Source organism: Echiichthys vipera (assembly GCF_963691815.1).
Source record: "Echiichthys vipera genome assembly, chromosome: 16".
NCBI classification, from domain to species: Eukaryota; Metazoa; Chordata; class Actinopteri; order Perciformes; family Trachinidae; genus Echiichthys; species Echiichthys vipera.
Window position 1 is genome coordinate 22,874,679 of NC_139841.1, and position 26,821 is coordinate 22,901,499.

The 26,821-nt window shown below is 39.7% G+C and overlaps 2 protein-coding genes across 2 annotated transcripts in view; both read right to left on the bottom strand.

Moving 5' to 3' along the window:
* Positions 1-1,429: 1,429 nt before the first annotated feature.
* On the bottom strand, positions 1,430-14,589 carry ttc33 (tetratricopeptide repeat domain 33). Its single transcript, XM_083929336.1, has 5 exons — positions 14,522-14,589; positions 13,346-13,573; positions 8,188-8,269; positions 5,389-5,520; positions 1,430-2,452 (listed from the first exon to the last, which is right to left on the bottom strand). Exons 2-5 carry the CDS (start codon positions 13,570-13,572, stop codon positions 2,078-2,080), a joined length of 816 nt encoding a protein of 271 aa, XP_083785462.1. The 5' UTR covers position 13,573; positions 14,522-14,589; the 3' UTR covers positions 1,430-2,077.
* A 949-nt stretch (positions 14,590-15,538) lies between these two features.
* Positions 15,539-26,821, bottom strand: part of prkaa1 (protein kinase, AMP-activated, alpha 1 catalytic subunit) — an 11,504-nt gene continuing 221 nt past the window's right edge. Inside the window, exons 2-9 of the mRNA XM_083930378.1 lie at positions 23,922-24,063; positions 21,909-22,002; positions 21,458-21,602; positions 21,106-21,193; positions 20,748-20,972; positions 19,543-20,062; positions 19,226-19,352; positions 15,539-18,632 (exon numbers count right to left, since the gene is read on the bottom strand). Of these exons, the coding sequence (XP_083786504.1) occupies positions 18,340-18,632; positions 19,226-19,352; positions 19,543-20,062; positions 20,748-20,972; positions 21,106-21,193; positions 21,458-21,602; positions 21,909-22,002; positions 23,922-24,063 (1,634 nt within the window). The 3' untranslated portion in view covers positions 15,539-18,339. The remainder of the gene's footprint in view (positions 18,633-19,225; positions 19,353-19,542; positions 20,063-20,747; positions 20,973-21,105; positions 21,194-21,457; positions 21,603-21,908; positions 22,003-23,921; positions 24,064-26,821) is intronic.

A 26,821-nucleotide genomic window follows, 5' to 3' on the forward strand; every position in this document is an offset into this window, starting at 1 on the left:
GATCACACACAGGTGATCTCCATTTATCTTATTATGCAACTTCCAAAAACAACTGCTGCCCCAGCTATGATTTGGGCGTGCCACAGGTAAGGGTGTGACTACTTGTATAAAAATGTTCTCTTTGTTTCATATTTGTCTCAATTTAGATCAATTTGTCAAGATCTGTTCTCTTTATTAAAGATAACACTTTGTATTGTACTTAGTGTGCAGGAGTTATGAGTCCTGCAGTTTACGTTCATATCTATGACGTTGGTTTCAGAAAAGCGATGAAAAAAGATGAACTAATATTCATTTATGCTGATCATCTAAACATGTAGAATGGTATTTTTCCTCAACAGGACCACAGAATTTAAGTGTTACTTTATCTTAGAACACTTCTGACACGACAAACTACAACACATTCCTTTTCTGTTTGAATTTATCATCATAAAGCAAATGTTGATTGCACATTGCAATGGCTATAGAATAATGACAATGGCTCCCTATGAGCGTCTGGGAAAATGGCGACTCGCTTTACGGAGCAGAGGAGGAAATCGCTTGAGTTGTGCCTGCACTTATGAATGTAATAAAATAATAACACGGAGGCTTCATAGTCTGAACTAAGATGGCAAACTACTTTTCCTTCCACACGGTCAGCAAGAGCAAAACAAAAAGCTGCGTACTTATCAATACTACAGAGTGCTTCACTGCGCCTTTATCAAAGCACTGAGATCAGGGTCTCTGGTTCATACTGGGATACTTACAGGTGTTTTTGCTTTAGACATTAGCCAGACTGTAAGCGGTAGCCATGCCACTAAGGATAGGAAAAAGTAACCGATCAATCCAGTGACTGGATAGCCAACCTGACTAGATCGACCTACTTGTTCGTACGAAAATCAACATACAGAAATGTCATCACCATCTCTGTTGCAGTTTATTTGTAGACAAATGCGGAGTGGGCTGTGGTGTTGGTAACGTTTTCAGAGGAAAATGGAAAGCGGGAAAACGATTCCTATCTGGTTTTCTTTGCAACAATGGCACCAACCATAAATGCAGTACACTGCATTTTACCGACTTCAGGCGTGAACGCACTTCCACCCTCAAAAAAGCCAGTTTTGGGGTGGAAGTGCGTGAATTGGGACACAGCATTAGTCTCATGTTTTGTCTCTGTAGCCTATTATACATAGGTGTATAACATACAACTCAGAAAATGCACTTCCTCCTTGAGGCTGTGGAAGGTCCTAAATGCTATTTCATTTTGTTTGCTTTCTTTTTGTTCCATTGTTCTGCATAGTTAAATGTATTCAGGATTCAAAAATGATGTTACCGGTTTTGGTTCCACCTTGGCACAATTTGGTAAAACAATCTTTCAACTCCTGACCAGAAAACACGTGTATAAGAATAAGATAACCCCTGGACTGAAAAGGAAAAGAAACTTGCTGAAACACAGAACTATTAGAGTGTTTATTCACTCACTGACAATTTGCTGAGCATGCAAGCTCTTTTACAGTAACAACCAAATACAGACACATTGAAACCTCACAGGTCATTAACATTAAACTCTCGGAGTTGATGGACCTTACAGAAAGTTTTTTTTTTCTAGCTAAGACAAGGAACTAATTTGTCTCTGCTGCCTCTCTTTCTTGATTTTAATTTGTGTTCAAGTTTTAACACACATTTTTGATTGTGTTTCTCCGTTACCCCTTCATCAGCTTTTTGTTGCTTCGGCAACAGGATAATCAGTGTGATTGGAGCTTTTGTTTTCCTTAATTATCTGCACATTTTCTTGCAAATTGCATCTAAATAATCCAAAATGAAAAGGCTGATTTTAAATCCTCAAAGACTCAATCTAGTCTTTCAGAGTGTATCCAGGAGAAGCACAGAACTAGAGGATGCTAAAGACTATAGCCCTAAAACATGTCAACACTCCACATGCACGTTTAACACAACAAACAGAGGGAAGGAAAATGTCAAACAACAAAACTCACTAGTCCAACATGTCAGTTCTCATGTTTGCTTCTGAATTGTTTTTTTTGATGCTGTAACTTCAGAAATAAAACCATACAGTCCGAATCGAACAATTCATGCTGAAACCAATTCAAAGCTGCCTTGCTCTGACAAACTGTTCCTTTGATGGTGCCGCTGCGTCCTCTGATCCCCCTTCCTCAGTGACTATGTTTTTTACATTTCCCTCAGCGTCTATGACGACGGCGGTCCTCTTCAGCTCCTCGTAGCGCGTCTGCCGCTCAGCGACCGCCACGCAGGCATCCAGCACCTCATCAGACTCAAAATCATAGTCCCGCTCGAGCTCAGGGGCATTAAGGATCAGTTTTTTGGCCTCCTCCTCTTGCCGAGTCTTCTCCTTGGTTGCCAAATCCTGTTTCTGTAACCTCCATGCCCACTCCAGGTCTTCCTCCCACAGGGTACGCTCTGACGGGCACAGGTGGATGGCAACCTGGAAGGACTTCACAGCCTACAGGGACAAGTACCGCATGAGCTTAGGATTCAAACACAAGCTTTTAGGGTTTGTCATGAAAGATGGGTGAAGGCAAGTTCAAAGTCAACAACTGAATGTTTAGCCCAAATTCTTTCGGGCCTGTTTTCGGTTCACTGTAATTCTCACAGATGAATGGTGCGACATTGGCATCTGTGCAGCTGAATGAGCAGGTAGCTGCATCATTATTGTCACCAAGCAAGGCTCTAGAATTCTTTGTGCCGTGCTGCAGGCAGATTTATGGTTTCATTAAGAAGACATCAATAGCTCTCAGCTGACTGTGCACTTGTAGATCGAGCTGGAAATTATGGTCCTATTGGAAAGAAATACAAACGACCACCAATCGTTTATGGGCTGTAATGTCAAGCTTTAGCTGTGACGATTCACCGCCTATGAAAAGGTGAAATAAATCCATCCCTACATGCTATCTGGAGGTGACTGACCAGCTCATAAATCAATTCTGATAGAAGTCTGAAATCTGTTATACATATACTTTGAAAAAAATTAATGTAATGGGTCTGTGTTCATTTAATGAAGCTGATTAGATACATGAAATATGGGACTCCACTGTAAGTATCCAAATCTAGTTCACCAAATCTCATCATTTGGCACTAAAACCTTCTTTTGCTTGAATTAGCAGATCATGAAGCACCCAGACACTAGATAAGACATATCTCTCTGTTGGAGTCGTTCAAACTAAAGTTGTCAGTGGGCAAAATGTTACCTCCTACATCTAAAATCTCCCTATGCTGTGGAAATGTGTGTTACTACTCTACGTGCTTCTGCGCCCCAGGGGAAAATAAAAAACAATTTGGGAATTTTCAATTGCATTGAATTGAGGAAGTGCAATACTAAATTGGTGAAGTTCCACCACACACGCTCTGAACAGATGAAAAGATACATCTATGATGAGCGCACGTCCTAATGCTCAGTGTTTCAGTTACACCTGTTCTCCGTGACACAGTGAGTCACACCTCTTGTTTAAATCCAGTCCAATCCAATCAGTCAATGAGTCATCTCTAACAAAAGCCTTGTGACCAACCTGTGGTACAAGTCAGGCAGAGAAAGTGGCAATGATGCATCAAACATCAAGGATTTAATGTCCAACTGGTCTTTTTTTGGCCCGAAACGGCAAAACTGTGCTACACTGCAAAAAGATTATCTTCAATAAATTAGTTTGTAACAAAAGGAAAGAAAATAAACTGATTAACAGTTTCAATGTGACACACTGAGCCTTCGTATTAACCCCTTAATGGGAATGTCACTTTAAGCCAACATTGCTTACTACTCAATGTGAAATGTTCTTCACCTGTAACATGAATAACCTGCACTGTCAGGTTCAACTGAAGACGTCTTTGATAGGTTAACTGTAATAGATTTTTGACTAATGAAAGTCTGTGCCCAAAACAACATATCAAGTTTCATCTTGAACAGTCTCAACAAGTCTTTATTTCCAAAGTAATCCCTTCAATAGAGAAAACGCCGCAGTAGGCGGATTAACCGGCTCCTGAATGATAAAAAGAGAAGATAAAAGACGGCGCGGCTGTCATGCTGCAATGCAGTCAATGTCAGTTTCCTATGTTTTGAAAAGTTGAAGAGAAAAAACAGAATCAGAAGGTATAGGTTTGTTTTATTTGGGTACTTTCCAGGAGTGGAAATTAAAGAAGCAAAGGAAAAGAACAGGCTCATGAAAGAATAAATGGGGAATCACTGCGCTCACATTTGCACAAACAGGCACTACTCAAACATGTTGATGCACACAAAGCTCTAAAACTCGACTGAACAAGTCTAGCTAAAAATAGATGTCATTTTTCCACCTTCCTTCCGAAAAGCTTCATTATACGCGGAGGTGTGTCTATATTTGGTTTAGTTTTTAGCTCAGGTAACTTTCAACACTTCCCATTGTTGTTTTTGGTGCCGGAGGACAGGTCGGAATGACATGTAGTGCCATTAGCTGAAGGGTTTTAGAGTTCAATCCTGTTTGCCTGGCTCTAATGGGGCGAACGGTCTTACTGTGATCTGCAGGTTTCATACACCCACAGGTCCCTGCGTGTTCTGGGGCAATTGAAGCAATCGTCCAAGCCCCAGGCAAGTGGGTGTGCTTTAAAAGAGGAACATCTCAGACGGAGATTGCAGAAAGTAGTAAACAGAAATAACTGACGAATGTTAACAGCCTTTCAAGCATAAACACATAACTGGTTTATAGTCGGCTACAAAAACAGGTGCAGTTCAATGCCAACATGCAAAAATGAAAAGGAGACATTTCAGACAAGATCATTAGTGACGGCCTGAGTGAACGTTGGTACAGTCTCTCTGTATTGCCTCCAAGTTAGTGTGTTAGTTAGAAACTTTTATTGTCCGTAGTGTTGAAAACCGCCTTTGGCTTTACCACAATCAACATGAATAACAAATACGACAATAGTAAAAAACTGTTAAAACACTGGGAGAGCTTGGAGTTCAATCATTCAGGACAACCTCACAATATTTATCATGATACAGAGGCCACGATATGTTTTAAATATGCTTTTATTCGGAATAACGACTATATGTACGCGCATCAGCAAGGAGTACGTATTGCCGTATTGACATTTTAAGCACAGCCTTAGTACACTCTACAGATGCAAGCTTGAACTTCGGGGTGTTGGACCTTTTTGGCTACAACCAAGCAATGCATTTGGTTTTAATCACTGCAGTGAGCACAGCCACCCCTAATAAACCGTCATCTGCAATTAGTAAACAATGTTATGTGTATTTTCCGGTTCTATTGTTTAATTCTTTCATGTCTCCTCCCAATATGACTCACAAATTCCTCCATCTAATACCCAGATTTGTTGACGGCTTTTAATTTGACTGCAGTTCAACAGCTTCGTATTCTAATTTCTTGTAGTGTGTAGTGTATTGGCAGCCTTACTCACCAGGTCCACCTCTCCCAGGTTGAGCTGGGCACGGCCCAGAGTCTGCCAGCCCTCCCACCAGAGAGGGCGGAACTTCACGGCCATCTCAGCTGCCTTCACAGCGGGAAAAACTTCCTGCAAAATTGTTAGTACCTGTGGAGAAAGCAGATAAAGTTAATAGTTATAGTTAGACTGAGTTACGGACAACAAAAGTGTGATTCTCAGAGAGGTTCTGATAGATTTTTATCCTTCTTGATACATATTCCGATAACAGAGCTTGCATATCGGCTGATACTGAGTACAGACCCGATACCAGTGTATATATATATATATATATATACGGTATATATATATATATATATATATATTAAAAAAAATATTAATACTTGATTTATTCTGAAATACTGTAATTTTTTACTGTTCAGAATTTGATAGAATATCCGCTGTGGCTATACCACTGCTGTACTAGCATGTTTTTTTCAAATAACCAAGACACTTCAACAAAAACCTTTATTTTGTGAAAAAAAGCGGTGGACAAAATTAGAGAACAGTAGCCCCTGTCTCAGTAGAGAATATTTAAACAATGTTTTCTTAGGGCAATAGGATTCGAAAATGAAAAGGAAGTGGAGAGACCCTTGCTTTGATTGACTTCTGCACTGTACTGAACAGAATAGCACATTCATGGTCAAAAGACTATCTATGCTCATATTTAACAGTGTGGCACTGGTCTCATTAACTTCTCTGACCTTGCCAGGCCCTGTGGAGTTTTCTGAATGACCTTTTATTCAGACACTAAGTAGATGAATGCATGCAGTTTGAATCTGGATCATGTAGGAAACAAGTTGTCAAGGAGCTTAAAACCATTTGCATAAGAATCTGTGAAAAAACAAATCAAATTGGAGACAAAAGGTTATTCAAGAGGCTCACTAATTATAGGCAGTGGTGAGGCGTAGTTTCTGCCTAGGGCTGCTACTGTAACACAAGTGCCTGAAAACTTTTGCATTGTTGTCAGAAGATGATACATACAGGTTTATGTTGGTGTTAAACAGGCCTCCTTTGACAGAGTCTCTATCTGCTAGACTGAGTGTGACATTACGAGTATACTCTTGATGGTTTCAGTGCATCATCTCACTATCACACGTTTTGTCACGGGTGATCTGTTCTCTCGCATACTCTTCTGAGACATGAGTGCACTTTTGACCACATGCACCGCAGAACTAACATGAGTGAGGTGCAGTCTTTCCCTTCAAGAAATGAAGATGCAAGAATAGCACCATTTCATGATCAGATGGAAATCATAGGGGTACACACCCAAACCAGATGCGACGTCTTGGTATAAGTTGCATCATCACCTTGACACCTATGCTTGATGCAAAGGCACATCCAGTGATAAGCCACTAATACTTACAAATGGGTCTGAATGCAGAGTATGAAGATGGCGTGAGAGCCGTACAGTTATTAGTATGCCTAGAGCATAGAAGGAAAGATATACATCATAATGGAATAAAGCACAAATTGTCAATTAACCTTACGACTTTACCACAAAATCTACAACCATTTAATGCCCAAAATGGTCACTTGTCACTATCATCTGAATCATTTATATAACCAGGAAGCTGTGGTGACAGTTTTACAAATGGAGCCAATTTCCTCCAATGCGCACTACAGTCTGCTGTAACAGACATGGACAGGCATATTAGGTACAGTATTGATTGAGTTAAACAGGAAGAAAGTGAGGAAGGGAAGTAAATGACCAGTATCAGTGAAACCATCGTCGTCATCTGGGCCAGTAATGGGAATTTGATGAGGTCACGCCTATTTTCAGCCTGATAATGGACACTAATAGGTAGGAAGTGTTCTACATGTGTAGTGAAACACATTGAAGTTGAACCTTAGAAAAACTTCTTTGCCTATGTCATGATTAGTCAGCCATACTATGGGGGAAATATTCATCCCCTTTGTGGTGGTTTTCCAGGCCTGGTCCTCTAATGATTTCCTTCTCAAATATCCTATAATGGACAATATTATATTAGGCATACAATGGCTATGGCTATAAGGAGAGATTTTATTGTGTTAGTTGTAGTAAATGAATAAGAAATAATGGAGTCTGTCTGTCTACCTCCTCTGGCGTCTGCACTTTTCCCAAATATATGGGAACCATTACTTTTTTCAAAGATGCCTATGTCAGAAGAAAAGGATAAGCAGCTGAGGAATGAGGGCAAAACAAGACTTACAAAGCAAACAGCTCACAGGGAGCAGAAGTTAAAGTTCCAAGAGAAAGGAACTGAAAAGACAAATGCATTAAAGCTGTTGGAAACATACTGCAGACTTTCGCTTCTGTCATCACCGTACTGATATCGCTTATCTAGTTTTAAAGCATACCAAAGTGGCAGCTAAAATAGAGGCTATGTGGCCACGGTGGCTGATAAGTAAGCACACACGTGCAGTATGCAAGCAGCAGTGTGTAGTGAACATGAACAGCATGTTGGTGGTCTATCTTTGCACCAGGCTGTTAGCATGTTTACTTGTGGCTCAAGTGGTTGTTTAAGTAAATTGCATGGTTCTTTTTCTTCTGCATTGGCTTCATTTTTCAGCTCTGGAGGTTCCCGCTTGTCTCCAACACAATTGTCCGTTGTTTGGTTGCATAATGGGTAATGTAGGCGTGAATACGACCATGTAACAGGATACGATGCTAAATCGGTGGAGTACTCTTTTAAGACATGAGAAAAAACATGAACCTACTGTAATCTTTGAAGAGAAAGAGTAGTAGACGTGATAAGTATGGTGAGATATAAGTAAATAGTGAAATCTAAAATATACCTGGGACTTCATCTCATACAGAAGAGGGTTGTCTGGAGTCAGCTGAATGGCCTCGTCCAACTTCTTAATGGCCTCCCAGTGCCTAGAGAATACACACACTGTGGTTCAAACACATATTATAGAACTGGGGGTTTAATCACACAAAGGGAGTTTGTTTATGCTACTGGTGCACTATAAACCCCAGAGTGATATACAACGAAACAGACATGCATCAGAGTTACTTACAGTGGATGCATATTTGCTGGTTGTGATCTAATTTTACCCAAAACTATCAACACCTAGAAAGACAACTTGCACAACATTGAGGTAAACATAGCTTTGTTTTTTTTGGCTGATGTTCAATTCTTTGGATAACGTGGCACAAAAGCATGACAGGCTCAAATAGGCAATCACATAAAGCAATGAAATTGGACACTCAATTCTAAATCTCCGCCTTGAGATTTGATGTATGTTATGTAACCCACTAAAGGGCCACATGGTTGGTTCAGTGGAGATCATGAAGCCATTTTCTCGGGTAATTTTTGTTGTTGCTTGTTAAACAGAAGTCAATGCTGGGCTGATCCTGTCTTTCCATTCTTGCATCATACTTCTCAAACGCTGAGATAAATAGACTTTTGTGAAGCCTGGCTGAGTCTGTTCCTGCTTACCATCACCTCTTGTTTTGTGTATTTTAGTTATTCCTTATTTTCACTCACTTTAAAGAGCGCTACCAAACCCTGGTTGATTCTGTAGCAAACCTGTACTCATGCTTAGTTTTAAAGGTAATGTATTAAATGTGTTTTATTGTATTTTGCACATATCTTTTTGTCTTTCTCTTTTCTCCCTACTGTTCTAATCTCTTAATGTAGTTCCATAAAAGCCTTTCTAGGGGCGAGTGTTGCAAACTAGTCTAATCTACTATAAACTCTCTATATTGTATTTGTCCCTATCAAATAATCCATAATTTAATATAAATATATGTATACAAATATAAATAAAAAGCATGAAATAAACTTGAAATACTTTGTTCTTTTGACTTATAGGCTGACAGAGGGAAAATGGCTCAAAGAACAATTTGCTTCATGGGCTTCTGGACACTATAAAGCTGCAGGCGTACTCCACGACACCTGTCCGCTGTCCACCTGTCTACCTGTATGACAGAATGGCAGTACAGGAGTATATAAGGGTGACAGCAAGATAAATAAACACACAAACTCTTTTCAGGGAAGTCTGTACGGTAGTCAGTTTCTTATCTGAGACAGCGAGACACTGACATTGGCTACTTGCTCCTTTCAGACATGCGAGGAGAAAGCAGAGTAGACAAACAGAATTTGAATAACTCTGGTCAGAAGTCGCACTGCAGCGTCACTCCAAGCTGCTGTAATCTCCTGATCTGTTCTGCATGGATAGGTTTATATGAAGGTTCACAATTTTCAAGGTTTTCGACAAGCTGACATTTGCTTTGTTAACCCAGTGAATGGACTCATGAATATGCTCATGCTCACTCAACAACCCTTGTTCAGTTTGTCTACTTATTATCATTTGCTTATTGCTGTTTCCTGTTTTTGTTTATGGTTTACTTATTAATTATATCTTGCATTTTTTTACTGATGTTTCCTGTTATTGCACTATCCCCTTTGCTACTGTAACACTGCAAATTTCCCCACTGTAGGACTACTAAATACATTATCTTATCTTATCTCATCGAGTAAATATTGACTTGGGAATCATTCCAACACCATATCAAGACAAAGGCTCGGAAAGATTATGAGCTGAAATCCAGGGTTTGACGAAACAAAGTGTCTGTCGTGTCTACATCTTTTATAGCTTTATGGAGAAGGATATCCTGAATAATTCAAAAGCCATCACAACCACACAATGAGACCATTAACACCGATCAGATACTCAAATTACAGCCAGCACTAGGATCGAGCCTGAGAAAATATATACCACTGCTCTTTAACAGTCAGGGAGAAGAGTGAGGAAATGGAACTAGCAGTGTGGAAATCTTCCAAACATATGAAGCAAAAGACAGTGCAAAGTCATGTGAGGAAATTGAGCAATAAGTAATACACCGCATTAAGCCTGAGAACTAAAAACGACTCCTCCACTGTTATCACATGCTGTATCTGTACATCAGTCACAGAAATACTGATTAGATAAATACAAGCCTGCAATCATGGGAATGATAAAAGTGCACACCTACATGTAGTTTAAAACAAGAGTGAACAAATATGAAACAAATTGAGATATTTGCAGCATGCTATTGTGCTGAGTTGGGACATTATGATCATTTCACACATTGCTGTCCAAAAGAAGGAAACCCAACCCAACCCAACACATGGCTGTGATGACAACATTAAACTGATCTTAACCACAAAACAAACAAAAAACAGACTTTCAGAAGATGTTGAACATTTGAAATAGCCTTTGAGAGCCACATCACATATTGCGAGCTCAGTTTTAGCCTGACAAATGGACTCAGCATGGCAGCTGGAAGCAATGCAAATCAGCAAACTATGTGGAGTATTTGGATGATGTTGTGACTCCCACACCTCCCGAACAATGGTTAGAACTAGCTGTTAAAGTAATAAACCGAGGCACGAATTTGCAAGTGCATGGCCTATTTGTTCACTTCAGTGTAAATATGAAATTTTAAGGATGTTTCTAAAACAACTGCCATGTTTTTTTCAGTTTAGACAAGTTTAAGCTGAAATCTGGGTGAAAGAGAGAACTGTCAATCCGCTTTTGTACGCCCCATTTAAAATGACATGTCTCAAGAAAATGCCTGTTGAGCCTTGAGTTCAGAAGATGCCCGGAATAAAGCGACATTTACATTTACAGTGAATATGGGATCTGCATCATATAATGTTCTTTTTGATTGTTTATTTCTTTTGTTCAACCTTTTGTCCAACCCAGACCTTAACTGTGACTTAACATGACCCTAGTAAATTTACATAAAACCATATCCATTGACCTTAAAAGTATTTTAAAAAAGCAACCAAATCACACCTCGACCTTCAAAGACCCACTTATTGCACAAAATGTGACCCAATAGGAGATTCAGATCACACGCAGGTACGAGAAGAGGTCTTCAATTACATCAGGGACATCTAAACCTTTGTGATGCAAGACTGACATCAGAGGTCAATGTTGTTAGAGGAGAAAAACCCCTGGCTGACATCCCTGACCAGACACCATCTCAAACCTCTGAACAGCCATTATGGAGCAGCAAGACATCATTTCCCCAGCAAAATCCACTTTCTGCTTGCAAATACGATTATTGGCAGTCACTGACGGCAACAACATTACATCTTCTGGACTGAGGTAGGTTTCACAAAGTGATTGTTATTTGGCTTAAAAGGTTGGTTATCACGGAAATGATATCAGATAGCCGTTACTTTGTTTTCTAACATCTGTGTCTATCAAAAGAAGTGACACAATGTATGCCTAACACTAAACATAGCGGTTCTTGAGACTTGTGTAGGACAGTCATACATACATACATACATACATACACAGACACCGAGAGATTCCTTCCTTTACATGTTGTTAGATGATGCTACTGCAGGGCTACCTATTGGCCAAATGGCACCACATTTGCCATATCCACTCAGGCATTTGCATATTTGCATATATATGCAAATGCACAAAAGGGTTCAAGAGATGTGACCTTTTTTGTAATATAAGCCCTGCTCACAGCATTTGAGCAAACTTCCGAGGGCCAGCTGTAGCAAAACTCTTTGAAACATAAAATTTGGTATTGACTGAAGGAGTAGCAGATAAAAAAAAGAAAAGATTCTGACACAATTCAAAATGGGGGAAAATCAATTTAGATGCACATGGGTTATAGATTTGCCTGGACCCACATAATCCAGGAGAAAATTGAGTTTCTTTGACCTACAGTTCAAAAGTTACAGGGCCAGACATAATGTTTGTTGTAATCTCCACAGTCAAATATGCACTCCCTTGGGTCCCCAGCAATACACCCAACAAATGTGAAGTGGATCAGATGAACGTTTCTCAAGATATGCAAAGGTAAAACAGACGGACAGACACACAGACAGACAGACAGACAGACAGACAGACAGACAGAGAGAGATTCCTTACTTTATAGTTAGATGTTTGAAAAGCTTTAATTGAAAATAACATTTTTCCATTACCCCTCCAATATCAAATATATGTTGACAAACCTGAAGAACTGTTGCCAAAATACAATTTACTGAAGGTATATTATCCCTTTACTGATCTCATCAGGGGGGTAATAAAGCCTGTGGGCTTTAAAAATCCAAATCAATAAAACATTTGATTGCAGACACAAAAACAGACATTGCACTTTCACAGAAAAAGCCATTAAATAGAAGAAGAATACCTCAGGCTTAGATATCTGTGGGTTGACGATGCCTTTGAAATGCATTATTTATTGAATGTTTATAGTAGTCAATAGTCAATCAATTGAGGACAATAGGGAACAATTGGTGTGCTCTGTACAATGGTGCCCCCCTATGGAGGATGTCTGATATCACAAGTTGAGGTCCTTTAGGCTTTCCTCTGGATCAGGGATCCCCAATCCTGCGAGAGCTGTTTTAAGTCCCTCCCTGCTCTAACACACCTGAGTCTAATGATGTGCTCATTATCAAGCAGCTGAAGCCTGTCACATATTTGATAATCATTAGAGTCAGGTGTGTTGGAGCATGGAGAAACCTAAAACATGCAGGGCAGTAGCTCTCCAGGAGCAGGATTGGGCACCTTTGCTCTAGATAATGTTAGTCTTTCTTATGGTGAATTGAAACACATACTTAAAAGTTGAATTGCTAATATCCTCATTGCACACCCTCCCCCTACTTTTTCTCTGTCAGTTTCATAACTGCTTGTCTTAAGTAGATCCTTCTTCACAGGATGAGAAGCTGACTATGATAATAACTGTCTTTTAACGGTATGATTGAGTGTGATTAAGGCTCTGCTATCTAATCCCGTAGTCCACATGATGAATGATGCACAGCGACAGCAAGCCCTCAGTATTATATAATGTTCAAGTTGTAATCCTGCTTGCTATAAAACTGGCACGGAGTATGGAACATTTCTTTCAAAGAAAATAGTAGCTTGTTTATTCAGCACTAGTCGTTTAAAGCCGTCACTGTCACACAACAAGCTGCTAGCTTTAAACAGCATCCCTCACCTGCCGTGCTCAGCAAGAATTGCACCTTCATCCTTCAGCCTCTTGCTCTTGGCTGCACAGTCCTCCAGCAGGACCTCTCTCCGTCGTTTGATGGCGTGCAGCCAGTCCACCTCCTCATCATTTCTTGATGCAGGATCTTCAACCTTCTCGGCCTCAGCCTCAAACTGCTGCACCACTGACTTTGAAACCTTCTCACCAACTTTCCTCTTCCATCCAAATGAAGCCATCCTGTATAGAAAAAAGGAGATGAGTGAACGATGGCGGCATTCACTGACGATGGCTATATCTATAAAATTCTTTGTATTTCTATATGTGAAGCTGGGGAACAGATTGAGTGTACCACTAAGGCAATGTCCAAGCATGACCCAGTTTAAAAAGCAGTACAAAAATATGGTTTTCACCAGGTACGGGGAGGAAGAAAGAATATTTTGTCCAGGTGTTCTCACAGATTATTTATTTATCTGTTTAATTTCATTATGTATTCCTTTGATGGATAAATACATATGTAAATATGTATGTTTTTTATGGTTTGTATATACACATATGTAGCAAATTGTGTTAATGCCTTAAGATTGGATATAATATAAGCCTAGATATGAAGCAATTCATTATGATTCATTTTAAGAATAGGAACAAGTTAATTGTGGTTGTTTTCCTTTAGCTTTTATTGTATTTGTATTATTATTATTTTACATGTTCGAATAAAGCACTAATTCATTCAATCATTCATTCATTCATGCATTCATGCATTCATTATATGCCCAGATATCAAATCCTATTTGAAATCAGTATGCAGTCAGGACTAGAATATCCATGGAGCATTTGAAACAACAGAAATATCAGAAAACTGTCTAGATTTTAACTTTATCTATGATTTTAACACACTGTTACTATCAGATTGTCCACGCAACAATGTGCCTGCTACAGTTAGGTGAACCTCACATTCAGGAACAGCGCATATAACTCATTTTCTAACAAGAGTAAGTCGATGTAGCTAAGTAACCACACCAAAACAACCCTGTCACAACAAGGCTAGCTAACGTTAGCTAGTATAACCTAGCTAACACTTGTCCAAACCCTTAACAACCTCAGTACACTTGCGCATAATTATTACACTTAATTTTGACATAACATATTACATTTGTCATTTTAAGACCGTAAAATATATATACTCACAGACTTCTATAGCTCTCCGTGGGCAAAACTGGACAAGCTAACAGAAGCTACCAGCTAGCCATATTTAGTGACCCGGAAGCTGTGGGAATGTTTACGTCGTCTCTTAAAGCAACAGTTGCTACGCTAGTAAAGTATGGTTTAATAGTATGGGGGTTTGTAAGGGCAAATATGGAGTGAATGGTCATACATATTCTTTTAATTATAATTCAATTCAATTTTATTAATAGTGTCAAATCATAACCAAAGTTATCTCAGGACACTTTACAGAGTAGGTAAAGACCACACTCAATGACTTATTTATGATTTACATAGACGCAACAATTCCTCAGTAGAGTACGGAGGCAACAAAAACCTATGATTATTATTATTATTATCATTATTATTTCTATTCATATTATTATGAGTACTGCAGTTGATGTTGTGCGTACAATGCTCTTTTTTCATTTTTTCACCAATTCCCTTTATAAAAAATAAAAATGTGAGGAAATAAACCTCGGATGGATCTTTGAATCTGTATCAATAAAAAGAGAATTCAATATATATATAATATACATCTATATTATACATATATACATCATAAAATGATATACTTGGATAGTTAAGTATTTTTGGTATTTTACTTTTCATAACACTACTAAAACTACTAAATGCAAGTTTGGCTGGCTCTCCATTTCGCCCAGTAGATGGCACCACAGGGATGACAGTGTCTTGACATTATCTGCCATGTGAGATGTACAGTTCAATAATGTGTGATTTAATGCCATATGACACATTAACTGAAACGCTTAAGAAGTTAGTGTAATTTCACACTTCCTTGTGAGTTTTTTCACTTTTGTCCACACAGTTGAATTGCTTGTTTTCCATGAAAGTAACATTCAATGTCCTTGGCACTTGTTGCATGACTCTACTGTGAAATTATTATATTTTACGTTTATCTAATTAAGACTGGAAACATGCAGAGAAACGTAAGCAGAATTGTGTGCAATTTAGCAGTTTATTAGGCAGGTGTGTATACAAATGATTTCAACACTTTCCATTCAGATTTACAATGGTCAATCTGCTGGGGTCCCTTTACACACCAAAGAAAAATAGAATGTGTCTTTGAAAGCAGTCCGAACAGAGACTGACAGCATGTGTCGTTTAACAGTCCACCAGGACAATACTCCATAAACTATCAAAAAGGTCACGTTTCACACACACATTCATCTTTCCTACAAAACCCACGAGAAGCTTTGTAATCATCACTTGCAACTGCCCTATAAAACTAAAAATGTTTAGTTTCACAACATCATTCCTAGACCATAGTTGGTATTTTTTTCTTCACCACGATCACTATATTGATAAACTCTAGTTTAAAACTGAGACATGAAAGGTCAAATATTAACTAAATATTCAGTCCAAACCTGCCCCGCAGGACAGCGAGAGACAAAAAAGATGATCATGATTATTGTCACTCTTGGCAAATTTTGTTATATTGTATCCCTGAAATGTTTCTGCAAATGAGATATTTCAGATTTTTTTAAGCTTTTTTAAGAGCTAAATACTGGGAACATAGCCTTGGGTAATTGCTAACACCTCTTATTACAAATAAAAATGAAAACATTTAATGTGCCTGATATTATAAAGGGAACATGCAAAGTTGAAACAAAACCTGGTTTAATGGATGTAAGACAAAAATGAAGATGGAATGAGGAACCAGTTAACTGTTCTCACATTTGCCGTTTTCTTCCTATCGTCATAATTAAAAGGTGGTAGCAGTTACTGAGGTCTACAATGGTTTGGCAACAACAATCTCTTTTTTACATTTTGCAGATCATTTTCTTTCTTTTTTTTTGTAATGCAAACACTTAAAATAATCTGCGAATGTTTTAACGAATCGAAAAATTGCACTGACAAAATCATTTTTTGGACTCCAACCCATAAAATTGCACAAAGGTGCCAATAATTCTGACCAGCACTGGATTCAAACTTTTACTATCATAAAAACCGTTTTGATAGTGATAAGGCAGCCAAACAACGGACACGGTTGAAAACGTTAAGACTGTGGACAGGAAATGGAGGGAGATGAATCATACTTGTGATTAAGACATTAGGAGCTTGCAAGTATACGGTACTGACGGCTTTTTTTTTTTTAAACCAAATATGAATCACACATTTATGATCTAAATGCTTGTGTAATTTTTTTGTCTTCTATCAAAAATTTGATACAACCAGCAGGAGTTCACATTTCCAATATCAAGTTTGTTTCAGGTTTAAACCTTTTTTCCAAGGTCAACCGTCAAGTAGTCATTGCCAGAACCATCTCCACCGCATGTGGAGTACGGTCTGGCGATACTGGCTTATCATTCTGGTATAAGGGGAAATAACTCTCTGGCTTGTTTGCATTTCTTTGGACCAATCACAATCGTCTTGGGCAGTGCTAAGCCAACATGCCCTTGTATAATAGAAAGAGATGATAGCGGGAGGGGCCTGAAATGCCAGGCTCTACCCCAGCCCTGAACATCTGATGAGCCAGTCTAACCTTCAAGGGGATGTGTGGGCAATAAAAAGAAAAACATATCCAAAAACGACAATATTCTGGATGTATTCACCTGCCAATAGACATTGTCCATGCACTGCATGGAATTGCTACTTTACATTTTCAAATTGAGGCCTATACACCTGTGATGGGTAGGCATTTACAAATTGAATGTAGGCAAAAGGCATTTCACTCAGTAATTTTACTCAAATCCTAAATATTAATCTAAAAAAACAAAACAAGAAAAAGAGAAAATACAAAAAAAAAAAGTCAAAATCAACTTGTCATTTTAATATGTGACACTGTAAATGATATATTTTGACTGTCATGGCAAAATACCTCTTAAATGGTAAAAGCAGGTTATATTTATCTGGAAAGACAATCAAGTATCAGAACAATTGTGATTGAAGGAAACAAAGCTGTGATATCGATTTCAAAACCAGACAGTAAAAAAAGGAAAATATATATCATCCAGCAATAGATCATAGAACCAACACTCCGTCCACTGATAAATATATTCATGTCTTTATATATAAAAATGTAGGGGACAGACAAATTCAAACATTTTTTTTTACAACAAGGACAAAAGCGTGAAAATTTAGTCTCTTGACAACTTGGATTCACAAAAAAGAAAACCAAACATAAATCTGATGACGCGTTCTTTTGTCCCTGACACAAGCCAGAAAAACAGGGGTCATTGCACTTCTTCAGAGTCCAATGAATGTGATGGGCATGACATGGCCCCTTGTTATAGCCAGTGCAGCACCCCGATCGACTGCACCACTGCTCTGATCCCCACTGAGAGAAAAACAAGAGCAGCAGGAAATAAAAGGTACTTGTGCAAAAGTGCTTCCTGCATCCTATACGACCGCCACACAAACACCCACCCCTCAATGTGTGGCTTCCTTCTCTGCAGGTAAAAACTTGATCTTGTTATCTGTACTGGAAAGCAGTGGTCACTGGCTACAGTACAGAAAATTCAGTGTAATCACTTGCGTATATATGTATAGGTGGGATGTGGACATTTGCCATTAAATTGATCAGGATATTGTAAAACCCCCTCATAAATGCTGATCTGTCCTAGCGATCAAGTAGCTTGTCTCTCATCTTTCCAAATAGCCCCTTACATTTCCTGCCAGCTCAGTATACATCCCTTCCGCTTGGGGAACACTAACCTGCATCAGTGCCATGGAACAATCACTTCATCCTCAGCCGGGATGAATTGAGCCATGAATCGGTTGCATGCTTATTGCTATAAAGACACTCGGAGAGGAAAAAAGGCTAGCGATTGTTTTGCAAGCTATCGTGCAAGTAGTTTAATTAGATTTGCGCACATCTCAAAGAACTCGATGGTGTGGCTCCCTGGTCGAGGGACGGTCGTGGTGTCCCCCCCTCCTGTTGAGTCGATGGATGAGGTCAACGATGAAGCTAAGGAGCCTTCTGCGGCCTTGGCGAGGAGCACAGCGCTAGACGTGCTAGACATAGTTGGTGCATCTGCCCCGTCTACATCGTTCTTAATAGTGGTGCGGTAGTTGCCCACAGACCCAGATCGGAGAGGGGTAGCAGTTCCAGATTTTGTCTCCAACATATCATCTGGATAACAAGACAAAAATGTTTTATACAAAACACACATGCAAAAAAAACCTTTCCTTTAATTCCATATCAAGGTCCAGGGTATATGCACGTCTTACAAAGCCAGTTATAAATTATTTTGTATGTGGTTTGCGGGAGACTTTATTCATCTATCAGCTTGGGAATCAGGTTTCGATTCAAATTCAACCAACCTTCCAATGTTATAACTGCAGCTGAACAAACGCTATGGCTGACTTTGCTGTAGCATTAAGGTCAAATCTAGCTTCATGCCCTTCACACAGCATACCTGTGCTACGTTAATTCAGCTTGTAAGAACACTCTTATCTCATATTTACCTTTGAGGTACCGCTGCATACCTTCAAAGACTGCAACAGCCCAAGCCCTCAACCCTGAGTCAATCATTTATGAAGTCTGCACTGACAGCAGCATACTACTGGACAGGATCCAGGTAAACACTACTTAAATGCAGGGAGCTGAATTCAGGGCTTACGAGAACATCTTGTCAATGTTCTTTTACAATTCAGGTTTATTGAACAGTTAAAGTAACAACCAATCTACGTACTACGTACAGATAACCGTGCAATTAAACGTACCGTCTATGCTACGGAAGTCGAGGAGGTAGGTTCTACTGTCCACCTGGTAGAGTTGAAGGCTCATCTTGGTTTGCATCCCAGTAACTGGATTCTTCCTTCTCACACGTAGATAATAAGGATTCACGACCTGGAAGATAAATGAGCAAACAATGGCCGTGTAAAGCTACCTCTTTAAATGTACTTGATATCACAGTTAGCATATTCTTAACTTTAATTTACTGTTTCATTTGTACGGCATTTCATCAACAATAAATTAAGATCCATTTAAGGCTTATTTTCTCTTATATGCCGGCCCTCTCATGGAGCTTTTTCCTTACCTTCCACTCATAATCCAGCTGCTTCATGGCACGGCACACTTCTGACATTATATCATTGGGTCTGCTCTGACTCCGGATACCCAGGTGCCACTTGGCCCTTCTAACACCCTGGTGCTTGGACTTCTGGGGGTTCAATTCGTCCAGTGTGTGGCGAGGCCTGGGAGGAGTCTCCGCCAAGAGGAAGGGTACACGCTCAGGGTGAGGCTTGATAACGCCGGCCACGGCCGCACCAGACGAGGTCAGGTGCTGGTCGTCTAGAAAAGAGTCGGGAGGGCTGGATGCAAGGTAGAAATCCTTGGCTTCACTCATGATGCGACGATTGTCAATGATGAGATGGTAGGCGACGGCCAGTGGATCCTGATGGTTGCGACTATATATGCAGGACAAGACCTCCTCCTCAGTGCACTCAAACTTCTCGCATACCTCCTTCAGGGCCTCATCGTCAATCATGTTGTTGCTGTAGGAGGGGTCCTCAGGAAACAAGTACTTTGGTAGGCCCTGTTTGAACCACTCATCCTCTCTGTGGGAGGAGAAATACTTTTTTTAGTAAAACAAACCACAGACCGTGAATGCAACACTAGCCCCTTTCACGCTGCCTGTTCGCTGCAGTGTTACTGTGCATTTATTTTGCTGCGCCAACTGTGTGAAAAGCACGGTGACAGAATAGGGGGGCAGATCTGTTGCGGCACCGAGCAGACGCCTGTGTGAATGGGAAGGCCAACAGGGCGAAATGGCACACAGTAGTGATCCGACCCACAGGCAGGTCAAAAAGTGATTAAGTAGTGTTCAGAGAAGTCGAAGTTGTTAATAACTCACAGAAACATAGCGTGCATTCTCTTTCTTAAACACTTACACACAGGTGCTGCGGCACTGCACTTCGTCTCTGTCCTTCTCGCTATTGACAGTTGCTACTATATTGTATAAAGTTGGCAGATTGAGGGTCAGGTCGGTTTCCATTGAATGAGCGGTGGAGGTTGGGTCATTCACACTAGACAGCTAAACGCCTCTTTTGCTTCCGGAATGCCGAAGGTCTGCGTGAAATCACAACGGGTGCCGCTTCACACCACCTTTGCTTGGCCTTTGTGAACAACCAAAAAGCCGGCATTCCTAAATTGTAGCACTGTTGTGGGATCTCTGCGTGAAAAGGGCTTCTGACTAGTTTATTTTATTATAAAAGACTTTGTAATGAATCCTGTGAGTCTCACCGGATGTCTTTGATGGTGGCTCTTTTCATGGGATCCACCTGCAGCATGTGTTTAAGGAGGCTTATTACTGAAGGGTTCAGATACTGCGGGGTGAAAAAGATCCCGTCGCAGATCTTCTTAAAGAGCGTTGGCACATGGTCGTCATCGAAGGGAAGTGTCCCACACAACAAGGCATAGAGAATGACCCCACTGCTCCAGATATCTACTTCTGGACCAGCATATAACCTGAAGACGGGTAAAAAGAAACAAGCCTGTAACCATGAAAGCAACATTTCACTAGGTTTTTGTTTATTCACCAACATCTCGGAGACATATAATTGGAGAATTCTTAAGTTCTAATGATGACAAAAAAACATACCTTCCTGAGATGACCTCAGGAGCAGCATAGTTGGGAGAACCACAGCTTGTTCGTAGAAACTCTCCATCTGACATCATGTTTGATAATCCTGCATAGAATTTTACACTGTTTTAATAAGGTCAGTATAAGCCCTGCGATTCATCATGTCGGACTGTTGCATCCCTGCATATACAGAAATAGTTAATATAAAAAAACGCAGGGACCTGCTCATAAAAATAATGCTCCATAGCCATGAACTCCACTCCATTTATTTTAGAGTTACTGAACAAAGCCCTGTACCTTGTCCATAACTTTAACAGAAACATATTGTCACCTGTCAAAACTCTTGAGTTTAAGATTGAGACACACTTACCGAAGTCTGCAATCTTGGCGTTCATGTGTGCATCAAGCAGCACATTTTCGGGCTTGAGGTCTCGGTGCACCACCATGTGTCTGTGGCAGTAGTCTACCGCTGAAATAATCTGCTGGAACAGCCGGCGACTCTCTTTTTCATCCAACTGTCAAAGCAGAAATTATCCATTAGGTGTGATCTTCTTTGCGACTCAGTTAGCATATCACAGCTGACTGAGCAGCACTCGATAGCTTTACCAGCTGCTGTTTTTGGTTCACAGGTTACTGTATCTGCACCAAAGGCTGGCTAGAACACAGAGAAGTACATAACGCACTTTTGTGTTCTGGTCCCCTCTCACTGACAATAAAACCTACAACATCTGCTAAATATGACAAGGTGGAAAATGTGAAAGAAAATGTGAGAAATCATTGTTACACACTATAAAACATTTTTCAGATTCATAGTTGATTACCTTTCCATTTTTGCAGATATAGTCGAATAGCTCGCCTCCCGAGACGTACTCCATCACCATGAAGATATCTGTAGGGGTGCTAATAACCTGATACCTGCAGACAACACAAAATTAAAAATAATGTAGGTCATCAACAATTAGCAGATATAACACTGCCCTAATAAAGACAGTTATGAGTTGTTACTTCATCATTTGTACAAAAAAAGTGTACTAAGTGTACTAAAGAAATTCTAGATTTGGAATCAAACGGTGGAATCAAACTTGTGGTGTAAAAACATCACAAGTTGCCAGGAAAAATTGGTTGGGGTTTGTGTATCTTCTCTCACCACAACACAAACAAAAATCAACTGTATGTAGACCAATGGCACCTTTGTATGGCGTCATTTTCAGTAAAATGACAGAGCAACAATATGACTAAAACATAATATCTTGGTATTTTGTGCCTTGTCATTACAAAAATACTCCATTTAATGAAGGCACCATATGACATACTTAATGAATGGGGTATGTGCTTCATTGCACCACCCTCATCAGACCAAAGGAAACTGCAGGTGTGAAAGCAGTTAGTTAGCCTAGTTTTTAAACAATTAAGAATGAACGCCTCCAGGAAACAAAAGCATTTAACTACAAAAACACATTTTGATCTAAATCATTTATGATACAGCACATCTGTAGTTTGATCCATGCTGCATGGAGACACCATATGAACTACAGCATCAATAAAACATATTGTACGTAGCAGCAGCATTAGTTGAAATGCTATTGAGTGACTGAGGAATGTGTTATTGGTTGCCGCCTATCCTATCAGTCCAAGGCTTAGTGAGAAATTCTTAACATCTACACTGGCACCCATCACACCTACATCTACTGTATTTACATTTCACTAGCTGTGTCGCTATGCTTGCACATGAGTCACATTTGTGGCATATTCTTGTGCATATTCTAAATGCATCTCAAGAGTTAAAATTAATAAAGTTTCAGGAGATTAATAGATAGACGTTTGCTCATCACATCTGTCACGATTGCTACAAACATGCTGCGAACTAAATGAAGCTGTATTGTGTTGTATTGCTCAATTTGTCCTCACTCGACACTATTCAGCCGAGATAGGCAATGCTGTGCACTCTGCCCCAGTGTTTGTGTGCCCTGTCAAAGATGGGATCTCTCTCCCTGTCTCACACACAAAACAGAGTTTACATTCTTGTGCATGCAAGGCACGTAGCTGGTATTTCGAGCAATTAGCCACACCTCATGGTCCATTTCATGACCCCATAACTGTGGCCTTGGAGCCTTGCTGTTTGCTGCGGACATCCGCATACCAGGTAGAAAGTATCTCTGCAGTTTTCTAAATATATTTATAGATCAGTGAACCTTTCATAAATAGTGCACCACGGCACTATTTTTGTGTTGCCAAATGGAGCATTCACTTCATGCTAGTAGTGGTTACTGTAACTGCTTGACGCACATGTGCACTAAAGCACTGTACAGTGTTCTGAGCCCCTGAACCGTGTCGCAGTGAGTTCAAACATGAAGTTAAACAATGACTTATTTAAAATCACACAGTCCTGTATGTATTTGCATCAGTATCAGCACATGCAGATGTTGACAGCAGCATTTAAAAACAAGACAGATGGTATGTTTGCTTTGGCAAATACACACATTTGGATTGGATTCTTTCCTGCTGTATTACAACTGAACAACACAGACCCATGACTTATGTGAAGACAGTGAATACAAAATTGAAGGAGGAGATCACACAGCAAGGTGTGACGAAAGACGGTGATAAAGCACTTTTTTATATCAAATGAAAAGTCAACAGAGAGGATAACCAAATGGGCAATAAAACAGATTAAGCCAAGGACTGAAGGAAGAGGAGACAGGGTCAGACAGATATCGTCCACATGGATGTATTCTTAAACACACCATTAAAGCCTGGAAATAGCTCAGTGGGTGGCATTAATGTGGCGGCAGGGGGATTTTGGAACAGCGAGCAGGGTGTAATCTAGGACTTACAGTTTAATTATGTGAGGATGCCTGAAAAGCTTGAGGTTCTGGATCTCCCGGCGGATCTTTCCCACCACGTCCAAACTGCGGATCTTCTGCCTGTTCAAGATCTTAACGGCCACTTGGTGCTTGGTCAGCTCATGTTGGCCCACTGCAGGATAAAACAAAATAAGCACACGTGAGTAATACCAATCACAGGCCAGGATATATAAAAGATATATATTATATATAAATATTCGTTCTTCAAAATGCCAACTTTTGAAGAACTAAGAAAATAATTCACATTTTAAAATTGCATTAATTATCTATTTTTTTCGTCCACTTGGGGGTAGCAGACAAGCTGTAAACACAAAATTGACATATTACCATATACAATTGAAACGGCAAATATGTTTGCAAATAGTTGCTTATCTACACATCCAGAAGACACAGAGAAATATTAGTACTCATTTGGAGTTGCATTTCTGTCCACCCGATGAATGCAAGTCCTACATTGACTTTCCCTTTAACGCAGGTCTGGTCCCCACCAACTCCTGAGGGAAATATCTGGCTGTTCATCTACTAAATGCTCCACTATGTTCACCAGCTAGTTGCTAACTTTGCCCTTGTGTGCGGGGCAAGGAGAAAACAGTGGGTTTGTAAAAGCATTATGCTTGAAACAGCTGCCTGCTGCATCTGGAAATGATGCTGAGAGACCCAGACAATGAACCAAACCAGTCAAGCGATGGGCCTGAAAATGAGATGAAAGATGCCAAAATGCCCTGTAGAGATGAGGAGAACTACAAAGTAAAGTACTACTTCTCTGTGTGTTCATTCATGATCATGAGCAACCCATGAAGTAGTCATGTGAAGGGCCAAAAGCTCTGGAACAACCTGCCTGATGAAAATAAGGTTGTCTGAGTCAGTGTCTTCATTTAAGTCTCTTCTAAAAATATAGTTTTATCAGAAAGGATATTCTGATTTTATATGGGCTGCCTGTTTTGATTTATTGGTTATCTCTATGTGTTTTAGGCCTTTAGTTTATTTTATTCTCTTTGTGTTTTACTGTTATTCTGTTTTTATTGTAGAGCACTTTGTAACTACGTTTGAAAGGTGCTATATAAATCCAGTTTTTGTTATTATTATTTGATCTGATCTCAATATAACAATACTAAAGCCGGCTGTGACAAAATGCAATGAAGTGTTGCCAAACTCTAATAATGCATCTTCAAAACACTGAAATAATGTGTCTGTTATAGTGATAGACTGATACATATTTGCGTTTTTTTAGGTGTATCGGCCGATGTTAGCAGCTCTGTTCGCTGATAGTTTTATCCCTGCATTATTTACAGACAGGCGTCCACATGCAGCTCCGTGTTGCTTGAGACGCGTTTTTAAGTTCAATAAATGTTCCCTTTTTTTGAATTGAGACTCGTAACATTTGTTATCATAATTTTGTGTAATTTTTATGATGTAAATTAGCAAAAATAGTATCGCTCCAAATATCCCCTCAAGAAAATCCGCAGTCCGTATCGGAGAAGGCTGATGAAAAAAAAATTGGTGTCTGCATTGGCCTTAAAAAATCTAAATCGGTCGATCCCTACCACAACACTGAAGAACTATTACTAAATAATAAGAAAAATAAACAACCAAAGCAGCTAGTGTTTATTTTAAGGTTTGGTCAGTGTCTTTTGAACTCAGAAAAGGGATTATTTATTTAAACCCTTTTAAAGATATAATCCTTCGGTTCAAATGAAACTAACAGATGCAACAAAGATCCCACATGCAAACAGCGATGTGCAACAGCAGCAGGAGGATACAAGTACGCAAAGATATCATAATAAATGATCATACAGACAAATAAACTATACATTCAGATTGGATGGGGGGGGGGGGGGGGAAGACAGCGCTCTTGCAATAGTGAGTAAACATCTGCCATTGATTTACCAGTTGTGCTGAAAGTGAACTATTAACCAAGTCTCCAGTGATCAAGACCATAATAACAGAGCAAAAGACTGGTCTTCTTACTTACAACAACAACAAAAAACAGAGCGCACAGATGTCTCCCTGTAATTAACTGACTAACACATCTTGTGGTAGATTTGACTATTTATTTTGGAGAGGAACTGGTTGGTTCACTTCTTTGGGTATACTAGGGGTTAATAATGTTTTCCAAGGAGGCAAAGTGCACTGTTACATTGGGACAGAGAAAGCAGTCTACAGAAAGGGTTGTAGTCGTTTAACCATTAGATCAGCCGATAATATGGGCACATCTGAAAGGAAAATGTGAGCTAATATATATATATATATACAGTAAAATACAACAGATATTTTGGACCTATAGGTGCTGATACAATCAAAGCTGTAATGCTATATTGACATAAGGTTGCTAATCGTACACTGGGAGTAGATTTAACCGGGTTTGTCCCACTACTCCCTCCCCACGTACACACACACACTTCTGAAAGCACTAATGGAAAATACAATTCATAAGGAGGGCAGTGTTGGGACCAAATGTACTGCCGATGTGCAGACGTGTAATTCATACATTTTTGTTTAAAAAGAGAGAGTTGAAACGACACGAACCGGTTAACTAAGTATCTCTCATAAATAAGTACCCAGCGAGCGCTAACACCAGTCAAGAAGGTACTTCCCGGTGTCTGTCTTGACAAGCGACTTGTGGCTCTATGGCTAACCCGAAGCTACCTGAAATATATTTAGCTACCGTTAAACAGAAGATAATGTCATACAACTCGCATTGTGTGGCTTTCACCTTCAGCTGCAGCTACATCCCCAACCCCGTCATGTTTGTCACAGACAAGTTGAGCTAACTAGCAGTTCAACAAGTGTGCTATCTTCCTGGCGTTGCGACAAGTTAGCTTTCATGCTAAATTAGCCGCTAAGCTAACAAGCTCCCACCATCTTTCAGT